Genomic DNA, 26,394 nt, shown 5'->3' with positions numbered 1-26,394 from the left:
AGCATTTGATAATTTAATAATGAAAATAGTATTAGTTACTGAGTTGAGATACACTCAATGACATAGTCATCTGCAGCATTGGTGCCTGCAGCCGTACGTCCATATGGCCTGTGTGTGCTGAGTGAGTGAGAGAGGTTGGTAAGGTACGTCACATTACTTATGGAAACTATTATTATTTTTTAAGCCTTGGGTGTTTTCAAGTCCTAGCGATGGGTCTGCATACAGGTATGAAAATTGATGAAGTGTTGAAACAATTCGATGCAACTGACAGGAGGCAAATTGACTTGACCTGGTGGGGGTAGAGTTACCGTTGCACATGCGCAAATGGGCACTTGATCTGGTAGTAACAGGCAGCAGAACCAACCGATAAAGATGGAAGACGCTACCACTGCAACCACTGTTCTGTGTTGTAAAACCTTAAAATTTTAGATTCAAGACTTTAATATGCATAGCCTAATGTGTAGACCTATTACTGATTTTTTGAATAAAATGTATGGTGTGGCAGCAAGCTTTTACCTTACCAGCAGAAACACTGATGTAACATAAAGTGTCTGTAACATACCCAAATAGTGCGGTTGTGATTAACTGATAAACAGCAATTAACAATTATAATTGATTCGTCATTTATGTAATTTTCCATGTTTTCATAATTTTTCATTTAAAATACTACTACACCAGGCTATCACATGTTTGTTGGTCTTTTATATTTAAGTGTGCTTTCTATTTATGATGGACCCTGCATTTAGTCTAATGGCCACACACAAGGCTGTCTGTCATGTTCAAATGTCCACCTTCTGAAACAAACATGTTTACAGCATGTTATAAAACAAGTTTTTTGTGTTTTATTTTTACATTAATATGCAAAGTAATGACAATATTGTTACTAAAGCGCTGTTTTATTAGGAGTATGGCTGTTTTGAGTGACAGGTGAGGCTGTATGTCTGCTCTGTGGGCTTGGACTGACACTTATCTTATAAGTTTGAAATCCAGAGTTCCTATTTATTGAATAAAACCCTTTTTTTTCCCATTGACAAGTAGCTCTGTTCTAGTTGTGTTAAAGAAGTTACACTAACATGACAATTTTGCGGGTGCTTAGTACAATACCATTTAGCATAGCTATGTTAGCATTAACTTATACTGAATTACATGGTCTCTCAGCTAGCCTGCTAATTAAGCATGTCAAGGCTAATTGGGGTATTTATTCACGTTAGGTCTGATGTCATGGTGCCAAACAACTCATTTCAAACAGTTAGCAACTGCAGATCCTATATGCTTGTTTACTATAAGTTTATATCAAATATGTGATTTATATTTTAGTGCTTTACCTGCGCTAAATGATGGTTTAAAGTGTGTCTAATACCGTTAAAGCTCCTGATATGTTTACAGCAGAGCATCACTTATCTCTCTACTCAGTTGTGTGTGTTGAGGTAAATTGTTACTTTATTTAATTTATCTTCCCCTGAACTGGACAGCATAAACAAATAAAACATTAAGTGTGAAAATGCAAATTATCTCATAAAACCTTATTATATACTGTAATTTATCAGTATGTAACTTCATTATTTCCTTTTTCTTTTAAGAAATATAACTTTACTGACTACTTCATCCAATTCCTCTCATCTTCATCATCACATGGAAAGTGGTAGAATGACAACTGGAAGTGTTTTATGGACTCAGGGACACAATACTGGTGCATATTGAATACAGGGGAATGAACATATGTGGATCCATAAAGAGGTGAAGTCCTGACCCTTTTGGTTGTTCTCCATGGTACCTTATTTTGGAGAAAACTACTCCTACATGTAAGAGCAAGGGATAGAAGTAATTTTTTTATTCTGTTTGAATTACACCATTATTTTCACATATTGTTAGCCTAATCAGCAATGTTAGCATAACTGCCTAAGTCATATTTTTGGCCAAATTGTAATTTCTGCATAAAATGAATCAGCAGTGTTAGGAGTGTAAAGTTACGTAGATATCACAGTTTGGCCAAAGATATGACTTAGGCAATTATGCAATGAGGCTAATGATATGTCAGTTTAAAAGAGAATTTTACAAATCAGTAAAGTTACAGTTTGTTGTAAAAGTTAAAGTTGAACACATAAAGAGAAAAACTACACATAACATAACCTCAGCATAACCAGACATGTAATGATTTTCATTCCTTTGAATACTTTTGCATGGTAATGACCGTTTAATATGGCCTTTTAATATAATGTTCACATTGACTCATTTTCTTTTTGGCTGATGTGTTCTATCGGTGGGGCTGATTATGTGAAATTACTCAGTGGTATTTAACATGTCACAGTTCATGTGAAGTCAAGTTAATTTAGCTTTAGCTTAGAAACATTTCACCCCATGCTTTTCAACAGTTCTGTCTCCTTTATCCAAATATGGGCACTAGGTTAAAAAACAATAATATGGTGACGGCCATCTCAAGGCGTCAAAACCAGTGGCAGCTGGTGAAATTATTCTTTGGTGGAGCGCAGTATGGAAGTCCATTTTCAGCTGCACTATAATCTCATATCACCACTAGGATACACCAAAGCACATGCACCCCTATTTTAAAATATTAATTGAAATTGAAATAAAAATACACTGTATGTGTTTTCAGTCATTTATTTTTTAGATGTAAATTTCACCTGTCTATCCTTCAAACATGCACATTTTTCTATGACTATTGTTAAAGTCAGACATGTCCCTGACAGGTGTCTTTTCCACTGATAATATGGACAGTGCATTTAGACCAGGGGTGAAGGTAGAGCGAGTTGATCACACGGCATTAAAAAAAAATAGAAAATCAACATAAGGGCGAAAACACGTTACCACTCGTGCTGGGATTCGAACCCCAGCCTCCTGCATTGAGGCCACTTGTGTGCACGCACCATTTATAACCAGGGTCTATTATGGTAAAGGGAGAACATTGGGCGCAGATTTTTGTGCCCCAAACAGGAAACATGTGACTTGACTGCTCAGTAAACGACAAAAAACATTTTTATTCCACACTTGAATGCAGATTATACATGGCAGTCACGGGCTGTATAATGTATAGCTTGTTTCTTTAAATATTAATGTTTTTTTAAAAATAATTTTTGGTGATTCCTGTTGTTTTCTTCATGTCAGACAGGTGGGGCGGGGCCCTAACGCCCTCTATTGACAAGCCGCCACTGGTCAAAACAACCATCCATAAATCAGTGGGTGGCATTGCAGATCAATTTTTATACACAGTGCATGGTTGAACTATTAGCTGATAATAGACATATTAGTTTAAGACCATTAATTTTAACCAATAAGATAACTGAGGGTAAATAAAGAAAGATTTATGTCACTGTAGAATTTGGTTTAATTGATTGAGCCGAGGTCTTCATGGCAGGTACCAGCCTAATGCATTAGATCTAATTAAACATCCCCTTTGAGAGCCATGAGGAACATGCTGTGAAGCTCCCTTGGCTATTTTCAGTACCCTGAGTGCAAATTTAGAGTTGTAGTCCTACCTCACACTGACAGATGTGAGCATTTATCCATTAACCCAGAAAACAGAAAAAAAGTATTCTTTTAATATGTTTTCTGCCGATCTCTTATTATTAACTGCCTTGTGCAAATATATGTTCAAGGATCTTGCTCTAATCAAAATGCACATAGTGTTGAAATAACTGTAAGCACATAGTTGAGAAAGACACCACCAGAAAACCGTCTGCTAACACCAGTTGATTTGTAGTTTTGTGGCTCTGATAACAAAATGGGAGGCGCAGGATTAACTGAAATTTGGATTCAGCATTTAAGGATGTCCGTGAAATTTAAGGCCAATAATTCCCCTCCCACCTTTTGCTCCAGGCATATTTCTCATTCTTTGCAGTCCATGATACATTTCTGAATGCTAATTATGGCTCACAGGCTTAATTTGGCATGTTTTAAATGGGACACAGTTTGCTATTATCGCACAGCAAACGGTTTAAAAGGACTGCATTATTACAGATTCTCCCTGTGGGATTTGTTAAGTACTAAAAGAGTGGCAAGTGTCTTTTCCTTGGCCGTCCTCCCCTCCTTCGTCTTCTTCTTCTTCATGTGTAGTACTGGCTGAGCTTATTGCCAACTTACTGTCACTGAGGGGATCCGGTTTCTGGTGGCTACCCTTCAAGCGCTGTATAGACATTTGATCCCATGCCGTGCAGGTGCACTGCACAAGAAACTCTGTTGAGTCAAGTAAGTAAAATAGATGCACACATGCTCGGGGAGGCTTCTCAAGTTTTAGTGCTGTCGCTTTGAAAAGGGTAAAACAGGATGAGCATTTGATAGGATGGCAGGATAAATTAAAAAGGAGCAGCTGCACACTTAAAATCAGTGCCAATTTGATGTTTATTGGCTCAAGCTATAGTGATATGACATGATGAATACATGCTGACAGTTACCGTTTTCTATCATTCCTCTTTTATGCATGCTCATTTTAGTCTTATTTCTAATTTTCAAAGCATTTTCTTATTGTCACAGTATAAAAGGGTGCAACTGAAGATTGTATCCAAGAGTTTTGTAGTTTATTTGGGTTCCCTGTAGGTTTGTCATGTATTGTTCTTCATGCCTTTAAGGTATATTTTTGGCCTTGGTTTGGGACTTTTTTTTCCTCTTTGCTGCGTGTTTGCTTGACCATTTGAGACCACTGATAAGACAATTCCGTACTTCCTGGAATGCTATATGCTTAAAAATATGCTTAACACTCAAAAATACAGGGTTCATGCAAACTATGACCAGAACCAGGGAGCATTTATGCTGACTGATTTAATGGCACTGAGGACTAGAGCTAGATGATAAAACAATAGTTATCATAGTTGAGATCTATTTTTACATCACATTAATGATCATTATCATTATATACTTTCTTATTTTTCCTTTGGGTCTATATTTTAAAAACACTTCCCTATGTGTTATTATTTTTCTTATTTTCACTCACACATAAATAATACTTCACAAACATTTTTATCATTGTAATTTTTTAATATCTTACCATCACAGATTTCTGAAATCTTCTGCTGTTTGGCAAGTATCATTGTTCTGACCACATCTCATAGTTTAAATTAACTTTCACTTGGAACCTAAAATCAACTTTAAACTTGAGAGAAATAATGACAGGATGATTATTACTCACTGATTGATATGCAAGTTTTCAACATTAAGACATTTTTTTTGGACATTTTTTAACTTCAAGACACATTTTTTCACTTCCTGTATTTCCTACCCTCACATCCCATTTTTACCGTCTACATATAAGATGGAGGGTCTCTGACTCATAATCAGAATGAGAGCAAATATAGAACAGTTAAAAAATGCCACTGACACAAAATGACCTTTGTAGATGACAGGAACATCGGTGTCATACTGTTCTCCAGTCTTAATAACCTCATGAAAGACTCAATGGAAACTTAAGTGTGACCCCTACCCCAAGCCCTGCCCATGCCAGACTCCGTGTTCTGCTGCTACAACAGGTGTCTCTCTGCAGATAGTTTTACTCAGAGAGAGCCAGAGACACGAGACAAGTGGGCGGAGGAAGAGCTGATTTGTGTGGCAGTCGGGCAGCAAACAGTTCCTGTGGGATTGATCTCTGCCGAGGGATAATCTGGGTAATCCTATAACCGGTGCTGGTGGACTCCGCCTATTTGGCTCTTTGTTGACCCCCCCTCCACCAATCCATCTCCACGCTCGTCCATTCTGTTCCACGCTGCCTTACAGAAGAGAAAAGTAATTTAGGTGTGGAGTATCCGTTTCATTTTTGGTTTGTCACTTTGCCAACACTCGAGTGTGACTCCTGGTGCTGAGTGACTGGCATCCTGCCAGCGCCACTTACATCTTAAGACATGTGGCATCCTGTAGCATCACCTGCAACTGGAGGCAGCCCTGGGAGGGAGATAGGTTACAGCCACTGTGAGTAACCAGGTTTTGTCTTTGCCTGTGCATAAGTATGTCTGTTTCTGTTGGATGTGATAGGAGAAAGAGCAGAATCAGGCAATGGAAGACGCTGTTGTTCTGTGATTGAGACACAGAAGAGAAGCTTGAGCACTAACAACTAGTGCTGCACAGATGCATAACAGTAATACCTCTAATCCCTGTGCACACTTTGACTAGTTATTTCTTTTCCTTGGATGGGAGAAGATAAAACCTGCAGGGCATATTATCAGTGGAACTTCAATGCATTTGCAGTTTTTCCTATGAAACACATTTATATACAGATGATTACAGATGATGGAGTTTATTATATCTGCAAGCACAACTTTAATTTTAGATTTCAAGACGGTCACTAACAGCTCAGTTGCTGTCTTCAAAACCACTGGACCGGTGTAACCGAGTGTGACAGGTACAAGGCTTTGCTGTTGCGTGTTACAATCGAAAGCCTGTGACTCACTTGTGGTTTCAGATATGGTCAGCAGTGATGCCACTCAGCAACAGGGATGCTTCCAGCTCTCATTGCCTTGTCTTTCACCATCTATTTATCTCTCAACACTTGTCCTTTCTTATTAGCCCAGTCTGTCTTGCTTTCTCACCCTGTTTTATGTCTGCTGTCTGTCACCCTACATTTCTTCATCAACACAATCTCATTCAGACTTTTTAAACCACTTTCATTCCTGCATTTGCAGAGATGATGAAGGTGATGAAGAGAGCTCAATTTTATACAGGAGTTAACCCATTCAGTGACTTTACTGATAGCGGGTTTGTTTATGTGTTATGTGCAGGCTGTTGTGCAGAGTTTTGATCACTCTGTTTATCACATAAGTATGGAAATTGAACTGCCTTTAGATTTTCTCAATGCATATGGGATGGGTTATGGAGAAGCTGTCCAAAACATATTCCAGCTGCAAAGCTGTTTGCAATAATAATTCTGACAATGAAATGCTCACAGATTGGACTGATGATCCTGGTTAAAAAGAAACTACACAGACACTTAATACCTCATAACATTTCCTCTTTGCTGTGATGTGCTTTTTCTTAATTCAGAAACTATATGAACATAATAACATTGTAATTTAGAGGCTGACTGATAGTGGGTTTTTAAAGGCCTGTAACAGGATGTCACTAAACCCCGGAAAATTGAGACTGACCGTATTTCCTCAGTCAGAGGGTGGATTTCCAATAGCAGCCAGTGTTGAGGTGGACATGAACAAATAAAAGCTGGTCTACAAATACAAGACAGGTAAAAGTAATATGAGCTAACCTGTCATATGCCTGTGTGGCTGCTTTCAGCACTCACCTGAAGAGTTGTCCAATTTCAGTCACTGCATGGTGTGTTTTGGTTTTTTAACAAAACTTTCATTTGTAGAAACTTAAAAGCCAGAGAGGTAGACAATATTTACAGAATAAAACACCACAGGTTAGGGATCTTTTATTTATTTTTTCTTAAAAAGGAAAAGAGGTGTTGTGCATGTAAAAAAAATTGTACTATTTTTGTAGTATTTGTGACCTTGCAGATGTGAGTGGAAAATGAGATTTCATTTTCAATCAGGTTATATATTGAACATTAGAAACAGGACTGCCTCTAATGCAAACTTCCTTCAAATGAAGGCCCAGTACCTCCTGCAGCTGAGAAAATGAAAGACACTATTTGAGGAAATATGATGCCTATTTTTACTTAATTAGAAACTATTGTTAAACTGTTAAACTACTCTTAAACTACTAATTTATTCTTTTTATTTGGGTTTTATTTATTCTTCTGTATAGCACTTTTTCTTTTTTGTACAGTTTCTATGTCTTTAAATATATTCTGTATTTTATTCTTCTATTTTAGTTTTAATTAATTTTCTGTACAGCACATTGGTCCACCGCAGTTGTTTTAAAGTGCTTTACAAATAAAGTTGGATTGGATTGGAAACTGAACATAGAAGTGATAATCAATACATTATCATATCTGGAACTAAATATCTAATATTCTGTCTAAAAAAAACTGAAGTGTGATCATATACCCACAGAGTTCGTAATGCCATTTTGGACTCCAGCCATTATCAAAGTCAGGTCAAGTTCTGGTGAAACAGCTGCTATAAGTGTAAAATGTCATTTCAGTGCCAATTGGTCTCCTTTTGAATCACTAGCAGTTTTTATATCATAGTAAAAACAGGTATGATGTGAGAAATGACTTTTGTTAAAGTGGACAAAATTGAAATTATCATCAAAACGGAAAGTCTGATCCATGAAAACCGTGAGCGAAACAATTTGTTTAACAGAATTAGAGTAGGGTTCATTTTGCACTACTTTCAAGGGTTAATTGAACAGTCTGTTTTATTCACACACTAAATTGCTCAGGTTGTAAACTGTATTGTAAGCTGGCTGTGTAACCTTGCCTAGTCTTTCTAAGATTTGTTCACAGGTCAGGTCACACTGTCAGACCAGAGGTCACTCTGACATGATCACTACATCGTCGGATTGGTCCGTTAATGTCTGTGTGTGTGTGTTGACAGAACCTGTATCTTTGCATCCATCTCTAGATGAGAATGAAAGGTTTCTAGGAACTAATAGGTGGTATTTGTTCAGATACTTGTTGGTTTGAACAGGGGCCATTCGATGCACCTGTTTGTTTGTTTTCCAGGACTGTGTGTCAGCTTGTTCTGTCTGTGCATCCAGGACTGTGTTAGTGTTAGCTGTTTAAGTTCCAGACCTTCTTTCATCACTATCTTTTCCCCATCTCAGCCATGACCTCCTCATCAATCTCTCAAATAAAATAATGTGTGTTTGTGGGTGTATGGCAGTGAAAACCTACGTACATATGGAGGATAATATGCATGTTCATGAGTTTGACTGGTAATTACCTAAAAATACAAAGGGCTGTGTGTGGAAAGAAATGGAACATAGTGAACTCGTCTCTGTTTCAAGGAAAGTGTGTGTGTGTGTTCATGAAAGAGTTCAATACCGGGCATGATTTAGGGTCAGAGAAGTTCACTTGCTCAAGTGCTCATGTTGCTTTATACTTTTACCAAAATAGAATGATTTGAAAGAATCTGAAGGAATGGAGACAAAAAAACTGACACAATTCAGGGTTCACACAGTCAAAAAGAAACAGAATTTTAAAAATGTGAAATCCAGATAAATTATTGGAAGTTTTGGAAAAACTCATGGAATTATTCTGGAATAATTTTCTGAGAGCAAACATCTCAGATTTTGTGAATTTGCAGATCGGAAATAAAAACTATAATAAAATAAAATGTAAGCCTCATAGCTCTCTTTTCTCTTTTGGAGGGTTTAGTGCTGTGATGGATTTTTGGTGTTCCCTAAAAATAAGGATTTTTAGATCTATACTATTAGAACCTTTAGAAAACACCTCAGAGAAATGCAGAACAAATCTGCTCATCCATGAGAGCAGTACACATTCCTGTTTAATGAATAATGAATGATCCTCACAAAGCTATGTCCAGAAAACAGAATACTGGAGACTGATCTCATGAAATTGCATTGTATGTCATGCCTGTTCTTAAAGCATTTGGTGTGCTGTGCGTACGACCTTTTGTGTGTTATTCAGCGCCATTTGATTGCATGTCAATGTACGCCAAGATCTCCAGTTCACATAACCTTAACCCCAAACCATAACCCTAAGTCTAACTCTAACCCTAACCCTCAGTGCGTGGTATTTGACGCGGTGTGAACATACACATGGAAAGCTTATAATGCCTCCAGATAACACGCGGTTACATTTATGTATATTTATGCAGATGATATCACATTGAATACTCTCTGTTTGGGTTGATTTTGTATCTTTTCTCTGCAGAGGGCAAGAGACATCTCACCATTTTTATCAGGAATTCCGTCCGTCTGTCCTTCTGATATTTTTATCCAACCAATTTCTTGGACAGTATTCACCTGATTATTTTCAAACTGGACACATGTTCTTTACCACTAGGAGAGGCGCAGCGCACAGTTTGTTTGCTGAATTTCATATTTTTATTTTTATTTCTTTTTTTCTTTTTACAAATATTTGAAAATTTTAACTTAGAACATTTGTCCAACCAATTTCTCTGACACTATTTGTCCAATTATTTTCAAATTTCAGACGTATCATCCTTACATATGCATTTCTCTCTCTCGCTCTCTCTCTCTCTCTCTCTCTCTCTCTCTATATATATATATATATATATATATATACATGTATATATATATATATATATATATATATATATATATATATATATATATATATATATATATACACACACACACATATATATATACGTGTGTTTTTATTTTATTTATTTATTTTTACAAATTTTTGAAAAGGTTTTCAAAAGTTTGAAAGTTAAGACTCAAAGTTAATCCCTGGGTAGGCAGGGTACCAGTAAGCAGGAAGTATTGTACAGTACAACTGGGCTCACTTGTTTTTTTCTTCCTCATTGCTACTGCATCTCAGTCTGGAGTCCTGGAGCTGGTGTCTAAGCAGCAATAGTGTAAATTTAATCATATCATCGGTCTTTGAAAAGTCATAGAGAGAATTTAAAATTTTGTCACTAAAAATGACCATGCTGATATTTTGTATTTAGCTTTCTCTATAAAGCAGTTTTTGATTTTTATGGAACATAAAACAATAACATTATTCTCTCTAATAACAACCTTATTTTGTAAATCACAAATCTGAAAAACAATCAGCATTTTTTTTCTTAACTGTAAAATAATGTTTTCAACCAGGCAGACAGATTAGGCTCCATCCATCCATCCACCCATCCATCCATCCATCCATCCATCCATCCATCCATCCATCCATCCATCCATCCATCCATCCATCCATTCATTCATTTACTCTAGTTCTTCCTCTCTGGCTGTGTCACTCTCTGTGCCCCCCCCCCTCTTTTTTTTTCTCCTCCTCCTCTTTGGCCTCCCACCTTCTTGACAGCTGGCTTGCTGAGCTGCAGATACTTACCCGGAGATAAGAGGATTTACTGACACAATTGATCAGACATCAACCTCATTTACCAAAGAAATGAATGCTTAAAGGGGCGGCGATTTTGTGCTATTGTGCATGCGAGATGTGTGAGCACTTTTCGTCATTTAAATTGTGAAAAAGCACATGTTTGAAATGTGGTTGGGGTGTGTGATGGGCATGCATCTGATGGGGGTTTGTGAGCTCTATTGACAGTGAAGAGATTTCTTAATTACATGTTCACTGTATCTAATGAGCTCTGCAGGCTGCCTGTCTGATTACTTTAGGGTGCAGTTCTGCTCTCTGTCATTTGGTCACAGCGCTGTCTGCTTCAAATCACACCATCCAGTCACATTGTGCAAAAAAAGTTGCATGCACATGCATACTAAACATTAGTATTAAACAGATCGATGCACATATTTTGGATCTGTCTTTATCTGGGCTAATCTGGTACTTATTCTGGCTAGTGCTGTTGAGTGAGGAGCCACTCTACCCCCCCACCCCCCCAACCATACGCCCACTCCCCAACTATAAACTCCCACTGCTGCTCTGCTCTCCATCCAGACAGTAGATATTATTAGTTAGTGGGCCATGGGCTTATTGAGTTACCACAGTGGAGTAGTCTATCCAGCCGCTACCCAGTAATTAACGGTGAGGGATTTAGAGGATTTTGTGGTCTGTGATGTTTCTTTAAACCTGTTGATCATCAGATCGGTGTGAGACATTTGGCTTTGGCTAATCTGTGCCTCGACTGGTTGAATAAAAAGATGACTGACCTACATAAAAGATCATAAGCCAACTGCAGCTGTTTGATTGTGATGACACAAACTTGGACCTCTGCACAAAGAAACTCATGAATCTGAAATAATTTATACTCAAGCAGCTCTTGATTATTTGTTTATATTGGGCTGCACAAATACAGACAGTAGAATATTATATGTGGTTGCAACCATTACAAGTTCATATGAAAAGTGATACATGCATATAGTTCATAATGTGTTTTGTATAAATCCTTGTGTTTTACATATGCGTAGTCTGTGAATGACTCCAGGTCATATTTACTGATAAATATGCATATACATTGTACTACGTAATGTATTTTCAGTTTCAGCTCAAAATACTTCACATGTGGTTCTTGTACCATGTCTGTAGGCTCCTAGTTTTCAGCTCTATTCCAAATGGTTGGTTCAGTGTTTGTTGGTTTAAATTCGGGCTGCATGATTTTAGCCAAAAATAAAATCCAGAATTTTTCCTCAAAAAACTCAATTTTTGATTTGGGCTGGTGGTGGCATTTTAGTCGGCATGTCGTTTTCATGTGCAGCCCATAGTGCAATACACTGCTCCCACTCTGGTGTGTGACGATGTTTGAGTTGCTGAAGTAAGTTGGTTGTGCTGCTGTCTTTGACTGATACCACCTTCAGGCAGAGTTTGCAGCGAGGAGGTTTGATCTTCATTGGAAACTTCGAAGCCGTACCAATTCCACACAACCGACTTGCTCTTGCTATTTTTAGCCACGAACTTCTCGCTGTCCTTAACAAATGCCATTTTTGTACTGGTATGTGGAAACCAAAGACTGTGGAGACTAGGGATGTCCCGATCCAATCTACAGATCGGTATCGGCTGCTGATCTGGCATTTTTTAGAAGATTGGATTGGATTTAGTCACAAGATCGGGCTGATCCAGACCCGGTTCTGGGGCAGGCGGGGGTTTAAACACACGTCCTGCCCCTTCAAATTAAAGTTTCTGAAGGTAGGGAAAAGGAAAATTAGCTGCACAACAGCGGGGGGCTTAGTGGAATTAGTAAAACGTCTACAGGTTTCTCTTTCACTTTAAGGTCCGGTAGTGATGCGCGAGTCGGGCTTTTGTGGAATTATTTGACCTGACCCAACCTGACCCGCAAATAAACAGATAATTTTTTGACCCGCCCCAACCCGACCCGCGAGTAACCCGCTGATGTGCGCATCACTAACGTACTGCACGGAGCGCACCCCTGTATAATACCTGGACAGACCTGTCCATAGACCTGCTACAGCAGTGGCAAACATACAGCCCCTGGGCCAAAATCAACCGCCAAAGTTTCTAATTTGGCCCACAGTATGAATTTGGAAAGGGCAAAAATTATACTAAAGTTATTAAGAGTCTAAGGTGTCATACTAGTTTTAGTTCAGGTTCCACATTCAGCCCAGTTGTGATCTCAAGTAAAATAATAGTATAACCTATAAATAATGGCTCCAAATTTAAATAAAAATTTTATTGTAAAAAGTCGGTATCGGATTGGTATAGATCGGTATCAGCAAAACTAATCCTAAAAAAATCAGATCAGATAGAAAGCAAAAAACCCCAGATCGGGACATCACTAGTGGAGACTGTTCTCACAGTTAGGAAGAGGAGTCTACGGTAGCACGGAAGAGCGCGATCTGGAGACACAAGAGAGATGAAATTCGATTTGACGATTACTCTTTTTTAAACGTTGTTATTAAATAATCCAATTTCAATTTAAAATCAATTAATCAGGCAGCCCTAGTTCAAATGCAACATTAGGATGGCTCTGACAACTGAGTTTTACGCTAATACATCATTGTGTCGAAACAAAGTAATTTTAAAGTATTCTGAAACTCCAGAGTAGCTGATAACACCAATGGACATGGGAATTGTACCAGCAACAATTCCAATGTCAAGATATCAGTAGTATCATGATGAAAAGCCAAATCCAAATTTAACTGTTCAGCAGCTGCAAGCAGAGACAGCAAAGACAGAAACCCCCCTAGTATCCGTCAGTATCCATGTTGAATTTTACAGCTAAAATTCATTAGAGTCTTGTTTTGTTCCAGAAAGGGTTACGTGAAAGGGACCAATCAGTCAATGCAGTGACTGACAAAAACTGGCAGCAAATGTAAATTATGAGACAGAATTGCTAAAACACTGCTTAATTTCCATCCACATAACTGACATAATCTCCAAGCTATAACAGGCTCAGCAGCGTTTTCAGAAGTCTGAGTTTTACAATAATGTTGATGCCAGATGTAAATGTAGCAAAAGTTATATGTATGAAGGAGATAGTTATGAAAATGTGAATGTACAGAATTTCACACAGTTTATTTCAGGCCCATTGATCTGAACATAAGGCTGTGTGTCATTCTTCATTGAGTGAGCCTTTTTCATGAATTAATATTAGCCCCAGACCTGATTTATAGTGGAAAAAGGACATGAAAGCATTATTTACAACACAGGTATCAAACAAACAGCCCGTGGGCCAAAACCAACCTGCCAGTGGGTCCAGTTCAGCCCATGGGAAATCATTTTAGTTCAGAGTCCACATACACACCACTTCAATCTCAAGTGGATCAGATCAGTAAAATACTACCACAATCTTTAAAGAATGACAACTATAAAATGTTCTTTTTGTTTTAGTGTAAAAAAGGTAAAATTACATGGAAATGTTTTCATTTACAAACTATCCTCTTACAGTAAATGTGAACAGCCTGAACAAATATGAACAATCTGAAATGTCTTATGAGAATGGTGTAATTTTACCAATATTCTGTCTGTTAGTAAATGTTTTGTGTATTGTAGATCCACTGTGATCTGTAAGTTTTAATGCACATGTGTAAATGATAAACTGAGGCATAATATTCTTAAAATTGCACTTAGTTTCCTTAAGACATGTCACGTTGTTTGTTAGTGCTGCAACAACAAATTGATTAAATTGACCCAAAAACGAATTTGGCAGTTGATTCGTTGGGTCTTGAGTACATTAGTATTGAGGCATGCCTGTACACTGTGTTGTGGAACAGAGGAAAACACAGAGCAGCATGGCTGGATTTTTAAAGCTACATTTACATTATATTCCCAGTGGCCACAGCAGCCCCATTTGGCCAAAATGTGGTGTGCCGTTTATGTAACAAAACTTGAATATGGAGAAAAAAATGGCCACTACGTTTCGGACAAACAGGGCTGCTGTGGCCACCGGGAACATAATGTAAACCTAGTTTAAGATAGCCTACGTGTTGTGATTACTTTAGCCCGCTAGCTAGTTAGACACTATTGTCTTAATTATAATGTTTCATCCTTCTTTGTTTATCAGGCCACCAGACTAACATTGCCTGTTGTTGACTGGAACTAATAGATACAACACTAGTTTGATAGCCTATAACCAGAGCTGGTTGAAGACTATAGCTTGCTAGTCTGTAGCCATAACAAGTCTAGGTGCTCGCTAACTAAACCCGAAACCATTGCCGAGATGTAATCATTAGTGACTTGTCTTCAGCCTATATTGCTTTGATTTAAGTTCTGATCTTTGAGAATCGAGTCTTTTGTGTTATCTGATGAATCAGTTTTTAAAATAATCTAGAGATTAATCAATAATTAAAATTATCCTTAATTGCAGCCCTATTGTTCATGTTATTCACATTTTTAAGGAAACTTTGTAGATGTAAACATTTTCATAATGTAATTTTACTTTTTTCACTGTTATTGTACTGGTCCGGTCCACTTGAGAATGTGGCCCTTGAACTAAAATGAGTTTGACGTCCCTGATTTACACAAACATTGCCCCTTTTACCAAAATAAAACTAAACGACCACTCATCAAGAGCACCATATTAGGTGTGCATTTGTATATTTGTATGTAAAAAATATATAGCCTAAATATAATATATATCCAAAAAAATAAAGGATAATGCTTAATGTCATGGAGCTAAGTGAGACACCTTATCATTTAAGTGATACAGCCCATCCCATGTTCATTTCAGTGTTAATGTCATTGTGTTAGCCACTTACTGTCACGTGGGATTTACTTTGCAGTGTTTTCTGAGAATGATCAGTGTTACTGCGAGCTACAGATAGGAGCTCTTTTGAACTTGGTTCAGGAGTTTGGCAACAGGCGACCTTTGATTGGCGACGCCAGTGGTCAAAGGTGCCCTTCGCTGCCTCTTTGTTTGCTTTGAAATAGATGCTTGTGTTCCTGCGGTGATGTTATAGCCGCAACAGAAAAAAACACTAAAGGTAAATGTGAGCAAAGCTTGCAGATTTAGTGCATGTGAGTGTTCGCGTGATGTGTGGCAGCACTGTACATTCCACAGGCTTCTTTGTATGGAGGTAATTTACATAGAATGGAAACGCAACAGCCGGTTGAGGCGGGTCATACGAGGATAGGCCCCTTTGAGTCGCTCTGGGACGATTTATGCTTCCTCCGTTGAACATGTTGGCGTGCTTCCACACACACGCACACACACACACACGCACACAAACACACACTCCCTTTAACAAAGCATGCTCACCTCGCCGACCATTCCCTTTTAGGCATCCCACCAGCTGACTTTCCACATGCTCCTTTCTCTGAACTGCAGCCACTAAGATCCTGTAAGATCTGACAACGCTGCAGTTCAGTGTTATTTTACATTAACAGGTTGTGCTTTGATTAAGAACATGTACATTTAGAGGTGAATAAGTTGTAAATTGTGGCTGTAATTGTATAGATAGATAGATAGATAGATAGATAGATAGATAGATAGATAGATAGATAGATAGATAGATACTTTATTCATCCCATAGGGAAATTTACAAGTTTACATTGGGTAAGATACACTGTTGCCCATAAAATTGGAAAAAAAACATTTTTTTACCTTTTCATGAAATGATGGTGACAATGTGATTTATTCTTGATAAATGAAGTGTAACTGGGACTCAGTATGTAATCACTGCACCAGGTCAAATCTGATTACTAAACAGGAATAAAAAGAGGAATGTGTCTGAAAACAATGATTCCAAATGTATATCTGTTTTTTCAAGGTTATTTTTTGAGTTTTTTTCAGCAGTAGTGCAAAAAAAAGTCTAAACAATAGGAAGTGTTGTTTTTATACAGAACAGAACACACACACACACGCACACACAGACACACACACACACACACACACACACACGCACAAAACAAGCCACCTATCCCCATGGACAAATGTAACTGAGAGTTTGTAAAGCACACTTGCACTTAAACATAGGTACAAAATATCACAAACAAAAAGAAAAAAAAAAAAAAAAGTATATATACATACATAGAAATACAAATGTATATACACATACATATAAAATCCAACATGTCGTATTCCCCTATAGACATACATGTAAGCATACACACAGTGCACACAGTGTAAGGCATGTTTACATAGAGAAAAAACAAACAAAAAGGACAAATAAATAAAATAAAAACATGATCAAATTAACACCAAACCATTAAACGTCACAATGCTGAGAGAGGTGTGCTTGCTAGAACCTATATTACAAAACATGGCCCCTCCAAAATAAAAAAAAATAAAAAATGTTGAAAGTAAACATCATTGGTCAATAAATATTAGGTCACATACATCATAATCTAAATGAGAAAAACATCTACTACAGCCAGAATTATTCCAAATTTATGGGAAACAGTGTGTAACCTGTTATATCTCAAAATTAACCTTTCAGTCCCTGTTTGTTAGAAAATGAACAGATTTTTGCGTTGAGATGACTCTAAAATCAGCACCTGGACACTTTTTGTTTATTTCTATTCAAATAAGGATGTGGAATTTGGTTGGACTGCTTGATTTAACTGAATCAAATGAGAAAAAGAATATATGACAATACAAATTGGCGTAAAAAGGGTTAAAAATCAATTTTATGAATATAAGGCCTCAGAAGTTATTAAAAAGTAAAAACTTAACTGCCATGAAGATTACACTGAATTCTCTTAATCTTTGTTTGTTTATTAATTTATTCATTGTGTTTTTGTCAATAATAATCAAGGTCTTGTGCATCCACATTTGTGATGCAACAAAACCTCGATTTTATTTGATTTATTTCAAACATGCAAAGAAACAAAATAAAACAAAACAAAATGAAACAAAATAAAACATTTAAATGGACAATCTATCTTCAAGCACATACAAGTCTGAATTTTGCATGGTCGAAAAGGAGTAGGAAGAAGTATAAACTTATTTAATCCTACCCCTCAGTGCTTTTACAGCTTTATCACTAACTTGATACAAGAATCAAACAATACAGTTTTCCTAATTTTAGCATCAGCCTTAGCAACCTTAAACCGTTCACTGCAACTATGGCTGAATACTGATAATAATCATGTTCCGACATGAAACCTACAGGAAACTGCACAGGAAATCACACTGTACATGTGCAAGATTGTCTGCAATACTTGAATAAAATAAAATTTAACAATTGAAATTAGATTCAAATCAAAATGCTATAAAGCGTTTAATCTCAGCATTTCATTCATGTAGAGTGTGTGTTCCGGGTTGTTCTATGTAACTCCCATGTCACTTATTTTACATCTATATTTTAAGCTTTGATGTCTATGAGGGACTTTTGGCAGGTTGTTGGCTGAAGTGACGATAGCCCTGTTATTATATCTCCTACCCAGCACTTCGAGAATAGAATACAAGCCCCGAAGGGAATTTGACATGCACATAAAGAGAGGGGTCAGCGCACAAAATCAGCCACAGTACATGCTGTACAGTGCTCATCCATTACATAAGCTTGTTGATTAGATGAATCTGTGCTCCAAAAATTTGGGAATACATTGTTGTCCTCATAGATTTGAAACCTAACTGATAACACCGGTGTCATTGCATTGCACACGGCAGTACACAGACACGCTTTCAAAGTATATCCCTCAGTAAATCTCTTGTATCTGGTGTGCTCTGTAGGAGAGAGGGAGGCCCCCGATACATTTTTGCCTGCCAGAGATCAGCCGTAGAGGGCTGGAGAAAGTGGGTGAGTGAGAAAGGGGGTGGAGGCTATAGTCTCAGTGCTAAACAGGAAGTTGCACAACATCTGTTCCTTGGCATACTGAGAGGGAGTGAATGGCCAGCTGTGTGCTTTAGTGTGTCTCAGTGTTAAAATACTACATCCACAGCAGACAATGTCACAGCATGCCTTACTCTTGCCCAATCTTTGCAATCAAAAAGGAACATTTTATGATTTCAGAGTGTCTTGTATTACTAAAAATGTCAAATGTCAGAGCACTGTAGTAGCCAAAATAACTGTAATTTTCTCTCAGATTAGTACATGAAATACAGTCGCGGCAAAAATTATTAGAACACCCTTGTTTTCTTCAGTTTCTTGTTCATTTTAATGCCTAGTACAACTAAAGGTACATTTGTTCGGACAAATATAATGATAACAACAAAAATAGCTCATAAGAGTTTAATTTCAGAGCTGATATCTAGTCGTTTTCCTTGTTTTCTTGATAACAACCAAAATCACTTAAGTTCTTATATCAATAGCTATGGGATTGTACTGCCAAAAACAGTGGTTTTAGGCATTCCATGTTTTCTTTTCTGTCTGTTTTAGTCACATGATACACACAGGAGTTAGTTCTTGATTGCATAACCATTGTTTGTAATGACTTTTGATGGTCTAATAATTTTTTTCGTGACTGTACAAAGACATTTGTGTGTTTTTATTTGTAGTCTTAGTGGTTTTTTTTGGTTTCTGATTCAAGCCAGTTACAAAGTAAGTACATACATACATACAGACAGACAGACAGAAGTCGGGTATGGAATTTAAACAATTTGTTAATTAAATGTACAGAACCATTGTTGTATCATGACACTGTTACTGTGATATCTGTGATTGTGCCTGTATTTCCCATTGCTCTCTACCATGTTACGCCTGTCACTAGTCTTTATCTTATATCACTGTAAACCCTTTGGCAACCTCTGCCTTGTGGGAAGAGAATATTTTGACAAGGCCTAAATGATTTTATATATTTACAACAACTCTACACATGAAGAAGATGACAGAACTAAAGTCTCAATTAGATGTATTAGGTCAATTCTACTTAACAGGGACAGCAACTTGTTAATGTTTATCCCATTATTACATCATCGAGACTAATATTTGGATAATAAATCTTACATGTTGTTGTACAAAATACATTGTTATAACAAGTATATTATAACAAGTTTAAAAAATTCATGCCATTATGAAAATCTATTAAGCTGAAAGTTAACTAATTTGTAAAAATATGTTTGTAATGTAAGATTTTTACTTTAAAAACCTGTGATTGGTTGTCTTTCCTTCACACTTACTCTTCGAATTGTTGCTGTAATAAAAAGCAGAAATTTAGAGCTGAAGCTGCAGTTTGGAGCTTATGTGAGGTTAAGTAAACTGAGATATGGCTCAGAGCCAGATTTTGACAGAGATCAGTAAAATCTCAGTTATTGCCGCTTTCTTTAAAACTTTTCACCTCATCTGCTCTGTAATTTAACAAACTATGTGTCGGCTTTCTTCTTCTGAGCTGCAAAAACACTGTAAAAGGTCCAGGATTGCATTAGTGTTCATTAATGAAGATGTTTATCAATAAGGCCCATTGTGCACAGTTATATATTGTAATATTTTAGAAAACATGTTATGTCTTACATTTGGGTGCTTCTATGAAACTGGTCCCTAAAAGCAGGACAGAGGGGCTAAAAATTCAAACAAGATGCAGACTAATGTTATGAAGCAAGTTTGGAAGCACTTCTAGTCTATTTTAAAAATAAATATTTACGGAGATAAAAGAAAAACAATTTTTCAGATAAAACATGTTTATTTGACACATGCATTAATAATCCACATGTAACACGGACACCGGGTTTCTATAATGAAGTCTTTTTCTTTCAGGTTTTTTTCCCCCAATACCCACACTATGACACAAGACAAATCCACAGACAACTCTGATATCTGAGTTTTCCCTGAAATTATGACTAGTCAGTACTCCAGCAGTGTGCAGATGATTCTGCATGCAATTATTACCCCAACGTAACCAAGGTAAAGAAGACACAAAAATTAGGCACTACTATTTTTTTAAATATTTTTTTATTCTCTCACAGGTACTCTTTGGGAATCGAAGTAAATATGCCAGGCAGAATGTTTCACAAAAATGACCACAGTTGAAAAATGACTTTCAATTTATTTGTGTTTAAATGGTTCCACACATAACGCGAGTGGACACAATGGGTTACGCGTGAAACCTAGCATGAGACTGCAAATTCATGAAAAACCTGCATGTCTGGATTAGAAAAACCACTAGGATCATCAAATTTAACAGTGTCTTCATGTTTTCCAGATCAAATGCACTGACACCTAGATAGCTTTCCTTGTCCCAATTTTGGTCCAATTTTTGGCCCCAATATTTTATCAAAAATTCATTAATTTTGAGATGGCTCAGAGCTAGAGTATAATTTTTTTTGCATTTGTCTGCAGTCATCATTAAGTACATCCTGGGGGGAAATATGTTGAAATTTCTCTTTTATTATTGGGTCTGAAAAGCTGGCAAAGTGCCAGGCACCAAAATAAACCCAGTTTCATGGAAAGACCCGTTTCAGTATCAGGTGAAGTATGTACATCTTCAATTAAGCACCAAAGCATTTGTGGTGATATACCGAAACTTCTGATTACATGTCTACAAGGGTGTTGCAGTTGGTTCTTCTGAACTTTGTTATTGAACAAATGGTGTGTTGATTTTATCTTCAAGACACAAAGACTTTACGTGCGTCTTCCTGCATGCCTGTGCACTATACCATCATCCACCTTTATACACACACAGATACAGGAATGTGACATTTAACTAAGAAGAGTGACATTGAGCCCAGTATCACACTTTGAATGTATGTGTGTATGTGTGTGTGTGTGTGTGTGTGTGTGTGTGTGTGTAAAGGTGGATGGGGGGATGATGTACCGACACACAAGTCTTTCGGACTCATCTAACAATTCGCCAGTGTGTCTCTCTCAGTCAGCAGCATTTTGCTCAAAACCTTTTTTTTGTGTCACTGCCATTAACCAGGAAAACCCTGTTTACTGCCTCCGTCTGTATCAGGATTATCTGTAACAGCCCGGGGCTTGATTCTATTTTAATTAATTACTGTATGTACAGTATATATTTTGGTCCTTGAACATACTGTACTACATGACTTTGCTGGTATTTGTTGTCATTTTTCTTGATGATGAATGAATGTCCTCGCAGCTACAGCACATGCATGAAATTACACACCACGCCCTGTTACCCAGTTGACTGACAGCTTTTCTAAGTAGGTCATCTATGTAAATGCCAGCCTGTCAGTTTACATCAATAGATGCAAAACACAGTCAGCACCCTGTGACCAAACTCAGAAGGGCTTTTGCTCTGTGCAGCCATATTTACACAACACTTACACTGCATAAGGACATATTGCAGTGTTGGCCAACAGTACTGTACATACTCAGATACTCAGGCTTTATACTTTTACATGTGTTCAGCAGCTGCAGGGACATTTCCCTTGACATCTTCCTTATAGACTGTTATGTGGCATTGGCAGTTTTTTGGTTTAATGTTATTATTCTTGAGTGAACATTTTTGTACCTTTTAAAATCCACTCATTACAAGTCAATAGAGATCCTAAAGTGGGTCCCCACTGACTTGGTGGAAGCAAACAGATCATGACTTTTCAACTGCTCATTGTCAAAAACCTGAAAAGTATCAGAACATATTGTGTTGGATTTAGTTGTGTGTCTGATGTAGGATGCTGCACATTAGTATCATGTTATATTTGTAACTTTTGGTTCATAAATTCATGTATTGGAATTTGTTTTTATTCAAAGATGCAGCAATGGAGGTCTTAAGGTATTATTTTACAGTAAGGGAAAAATGGCAAAGAAACATAACATCAAACTTTAAAAATTTCACTTGACACATTGATGATTGGTATTGGCCCTGAATTTCACCATCAGTGCAGAACTCTTCCATCTTTAACAGATCTTTTCCTTTTCCCTCAGACTCTTCAGGGCCAATGAGCACCGCCCACACCCACCCACCTCCCATGGGTGGCATGGTGGGCCACCCTTCTGTCATCAGCACATCCAGGCCCTTGCCGTCCCCCATGTCCACCCTGGGCTCGCCAATGAACGGCCTGGCCTCACCGTACCCTGTGATCACCTCATCCCTGGGCTCACCCTCCATATCGCTGCCGTCCACGCCCAATATGAACTTTGGACTCAGCAGTCCACAGGTGAGAAAATGTCAACAAACAGCAATTTAGACTTGAAGTAGTTAACCCAAATGTTATATGCAGTGTGAGGGATGGCACCTTTATGAATGAATGCACCACTGTAATTCCATTGGTTCTCTTGTACTTTGAAATGTACTTTATTACCCTTGCAAAATGGTCACCACATGCATACAGTTACCTTAAATTTAGATTTAAATGGGTTGTTGCTCATTAGTTTATCTTGTATGATGTAATATATGAATAGAAATGCTTATTATCTAACATCACCTAACCTTAGAGTAAGGTTATGAAGGAGGGAGTCAGCCGGGTAACATCAGATTACCTCCATAGTGACTTACTGCTAGGGCATGTGTGAATGTTTTGAGCTGGGAATATGTATATAAATATATAAATAATTGTAAAAACAAAACAAGTCACCACCTGGCAGAGAGTAGCTTCTCATTTCTTAAACAACCATCAGTTTGATAGGGAGCATAAAGTTTGGACTGTGTTTCAATGGAAAAAAGTCATGTGGTCTGATGTGATGAGTCCAAATTGACCCTGTTCCATACATCAGGGTGAGAGAAGAGGCAGATGAGGGGATTACCCATCATGCCTAGCGCCTAGAGGACAAAAATGTGGGACAGTGTTCTGATCTGGAGTTGATTCAGTTGGTCAGGTCTGGGTTCAGCACTGTCTGAAAAATTATGGAAATACATGTTGTAACTCTGCAAAAACCTGTTGAATTAATACCATGATGAATGTGTGTCGCAAAGTTAAAGGTGGACCAGTGAAATATTAGAGTGGAGGACCAAAAATCGCCCTTTAAAATTAAGCATGAAGATCAATATTAATTGATATGACATTTGTCATCGTAACATTTTCAGTCCCACCTCCCAGCATTAGTCTTATGCTGCATTCCAGAGTGCTGGGAGGTAGAATATGTCTCAGTAACTATATCCCACCTCTAAGTATTCTAGGTGATCCATGTTGAACATAAACAACAAACATGGAGATCACAGATCTAAGCTCCTATTTGCTTTGTTAGTGCAGTGATGTTTGGACTGTTGACAGTCCAGTGTTCTCATATACGCAAATGAGATGGAAGAGGCAAAATGACAGATGAGCTAAGATGAGCTAATCATACATTGTGAAGTTTATTTCATTGGAAACTTGCACACTGTGTACTGCCATTGTTTTGTTGACGTTACATTGTAGTTTGTGGGGAGGTGGGGGTACTTTAATCTGGCCCCACTTTGCAACAAGGACCTCTGGCTTGGACAGGCGTTCCAATGCATTTTACTGAGTTCGACGTCAGAAACTTCCTATCTCCCAGGACTCTGGAATGCAGTATTATTCCACAGCAACACCACAATAACATAAGTCGTATTAATGAGAGACTTTAAGAAGACAATCAAAAGAAATACACAATACAATGCAGTGTTGTTTGCAGTGATTAAAGTAATTCATGTAAAGGAATTCGGTTGCTTTTGAGAGAAATGACCAGCAGCTCTAACGACTTCCTTACTTTCACTAATTTGCACAACACTGATGATATGACACTTGATGACTTCCTGTAACATGCTAGTTGACCCTCTTTCGTTTCTAAGTCTTGTCGAAACATGCTTGGTGAAAATCTGCCAGGAACACTTTGAGGAACCCCTGACACCTCCCTCTGTCACTCTTCATTAACAGAGGTTCATTATTATATCCCTGAAATGGAGTTTTGGGGATATAATGGTTTTACCCTGAATGATCTGCCTCCAGATCTGCCGCCAGATATCCTTCGTGTGAACACGATAACTAGAACAGATTTGGTTGGATTTCTTCTCCTTGATAACCAACACAGGGGACCCCTAGTGGAAGAACCCTATCGATTTCAGCTTCTCTATGAGTATTATAAGTCATCCAAATGGGGGCGCTTTAGTTGAAAATCAGTTTTTTGGACATAAATCAGACAATAATAGGCTGATTGAGATAAAATTTGGTTCATTTTGATCGTCTTACAAACATCAATTTTCCTGCTACCATCCACAGTTTATATGGTGTCATTTTCATTCACTAGGTGGAGTTTTGTGGGGAAAAATTGGTTCTCTGACCATTATTCTGCCAGTATCAGGTCAATGTAGCTCAAATTGAGTTCATATCGATTGTGTAACAATTCTTCATGCCACTACATTGAGTTTACATGACGTCATATTTTGACATCAGGTGGTGTGTTTTTTCTAAATGGTCGGAGGAGCTTCTGATGAAAAATCTGTTTTTTTTGGACATTATTAAGTAAATAGTAGGCCAATCAAGCTCAAACTTGGTTCATATTGTTCATCCAACAAATATCTAATATCTTTTCTGACATTATTCAGCAAATAATTTTCTGACAATATTCAGGTTGGATATCCTTCATGTGAACGTGATAACTATCCCCCTTTAGCACCAACATAGGTGACCCCTAGGGGAAGAACCCTGTTGATTTTGGGTGTTCCATGAATATTATCACTTGTCCAAATGGGGGCACTTCTGTTGAAAAATCAGTTTTTTTGGACATTCTTAATAAATATAGTAGGCCAATCCAGTGCAAATTTGGTTCATATCAGTCATCCAAAATTAAGTTGGAATCTTTTGTACATCGTGTCGTTTATTTGCATTATTATATAACAGAGGACTGGGGGAATTTCGGGGATATACCCTTGCTGTCGGCCTCCGACAGTGTACGCCTCGTTTTTTTACTACTGCTTTAAGCTTGGCCAGTATGTACTAAACTATCATGCTCTGGTGTAGATGGTGTGCCTCTGAGTTTGGAATCTGACTGTGGACAGGAGGTTGAAGGTTAGCCATATCTACTGTGTTTGACTGACATATTCCCTCTCTCCCCAACCCCTCGACTGACCTTTAAACTTCTCGCCATAAAGGTCATCACTGACTTGTGTGTAACCGCTGTCATGCGAGGAGACTTAAGACACCGTCCAACTATCAGACCTTTAATAGGCTACCGAGAGAGCGATCAGACCCCCCCTTTTTTTGGTCATTTCTTCTTCTTTTATCTCAATTTCTCTGCAGGCTTTCTTTCCCAGCATTCTCTTGATTTTTATACCATGAGGATAAGTTCATGGAGTTCACAGGGATTCCATGTTTTCAGACTGGATAAATAAAAAACAAGCAAAACAAACAGGATTGACCTTTGGACTATAACACAGTGGACTACATGAGACAGAGCTAATGGGAGTGCTTTCTTTTTCTTTTAGTGGTTTGCATTCTTAAAGTGGGCTGTTAAAAATACTGCAAACCCCAGGGATCAATGCTGTGATGATCATACACTGAGACGCACATGTGCTTCAAAGGCTGGATTGAGGCCAGTGCCACAGGGCACAGCACACAATAACATACATCGCTTCAATCATGATATGGATTTGTGCCCGTAGGGTCGGTCAGGATTCTGCATGGTGTAACCAGCTTTTCAGAACGCACAGACGTCCAGTGTCCAAGTTACTGTATGGCCATTGTGTGATATCTCATCCCATAC

At 37.8% G+C, this 26,394-nt stretch overlaps 1 protein-coding gene across 3 annotated transcripts in view; it reads left to right on the top strand.

Moving 5' to 3' along the window:
• The window catches only part of rxrgb (retinoid X receptor, gamma b), a 48,991-nt gene that overhangs the window by 3,898 nt on the left and 18,699 nt on the right, over window positions 1-26,394 (top strand). For 2 of the 3 annotated variants that reach the window (XM_030132853.1, XM_030132854.1), the window contains exon 2: window positions 22,663-22,895. In XM_030132853.1, coding sequence (XP_029988713.1) covers window positions 22,663-22,895 — 233 coding nt within the window. Of the gene's footprint in view, window positions 1-5,682; window positions 5,914-22,662; window positions 22,896-26,394 lie in introns of those variants that run through there. The other variant, XM_030132852.1, reaches the window with a different exon arrangement.

The sequence above is a fragment of the Sphaeramia orbicularis genome, chromosome 4, assembly GCF_902148855.1.
Source record: "Sphaeramia orbicularis chromosome 4, fSphaOr1.1, whole genome shotgun sequence".
Lineage (NCBI taxonomy): Eukaryota > Metazoa > Chordata > Actinopteri > Kurtiformes > Apogonidae > Sphaeramia > Sphaeramia orbicularis.
Note: the sequence above shows the minus strand (reverse complement) of the source record. Positions and strands in the feature narration are given on the sequence as shown.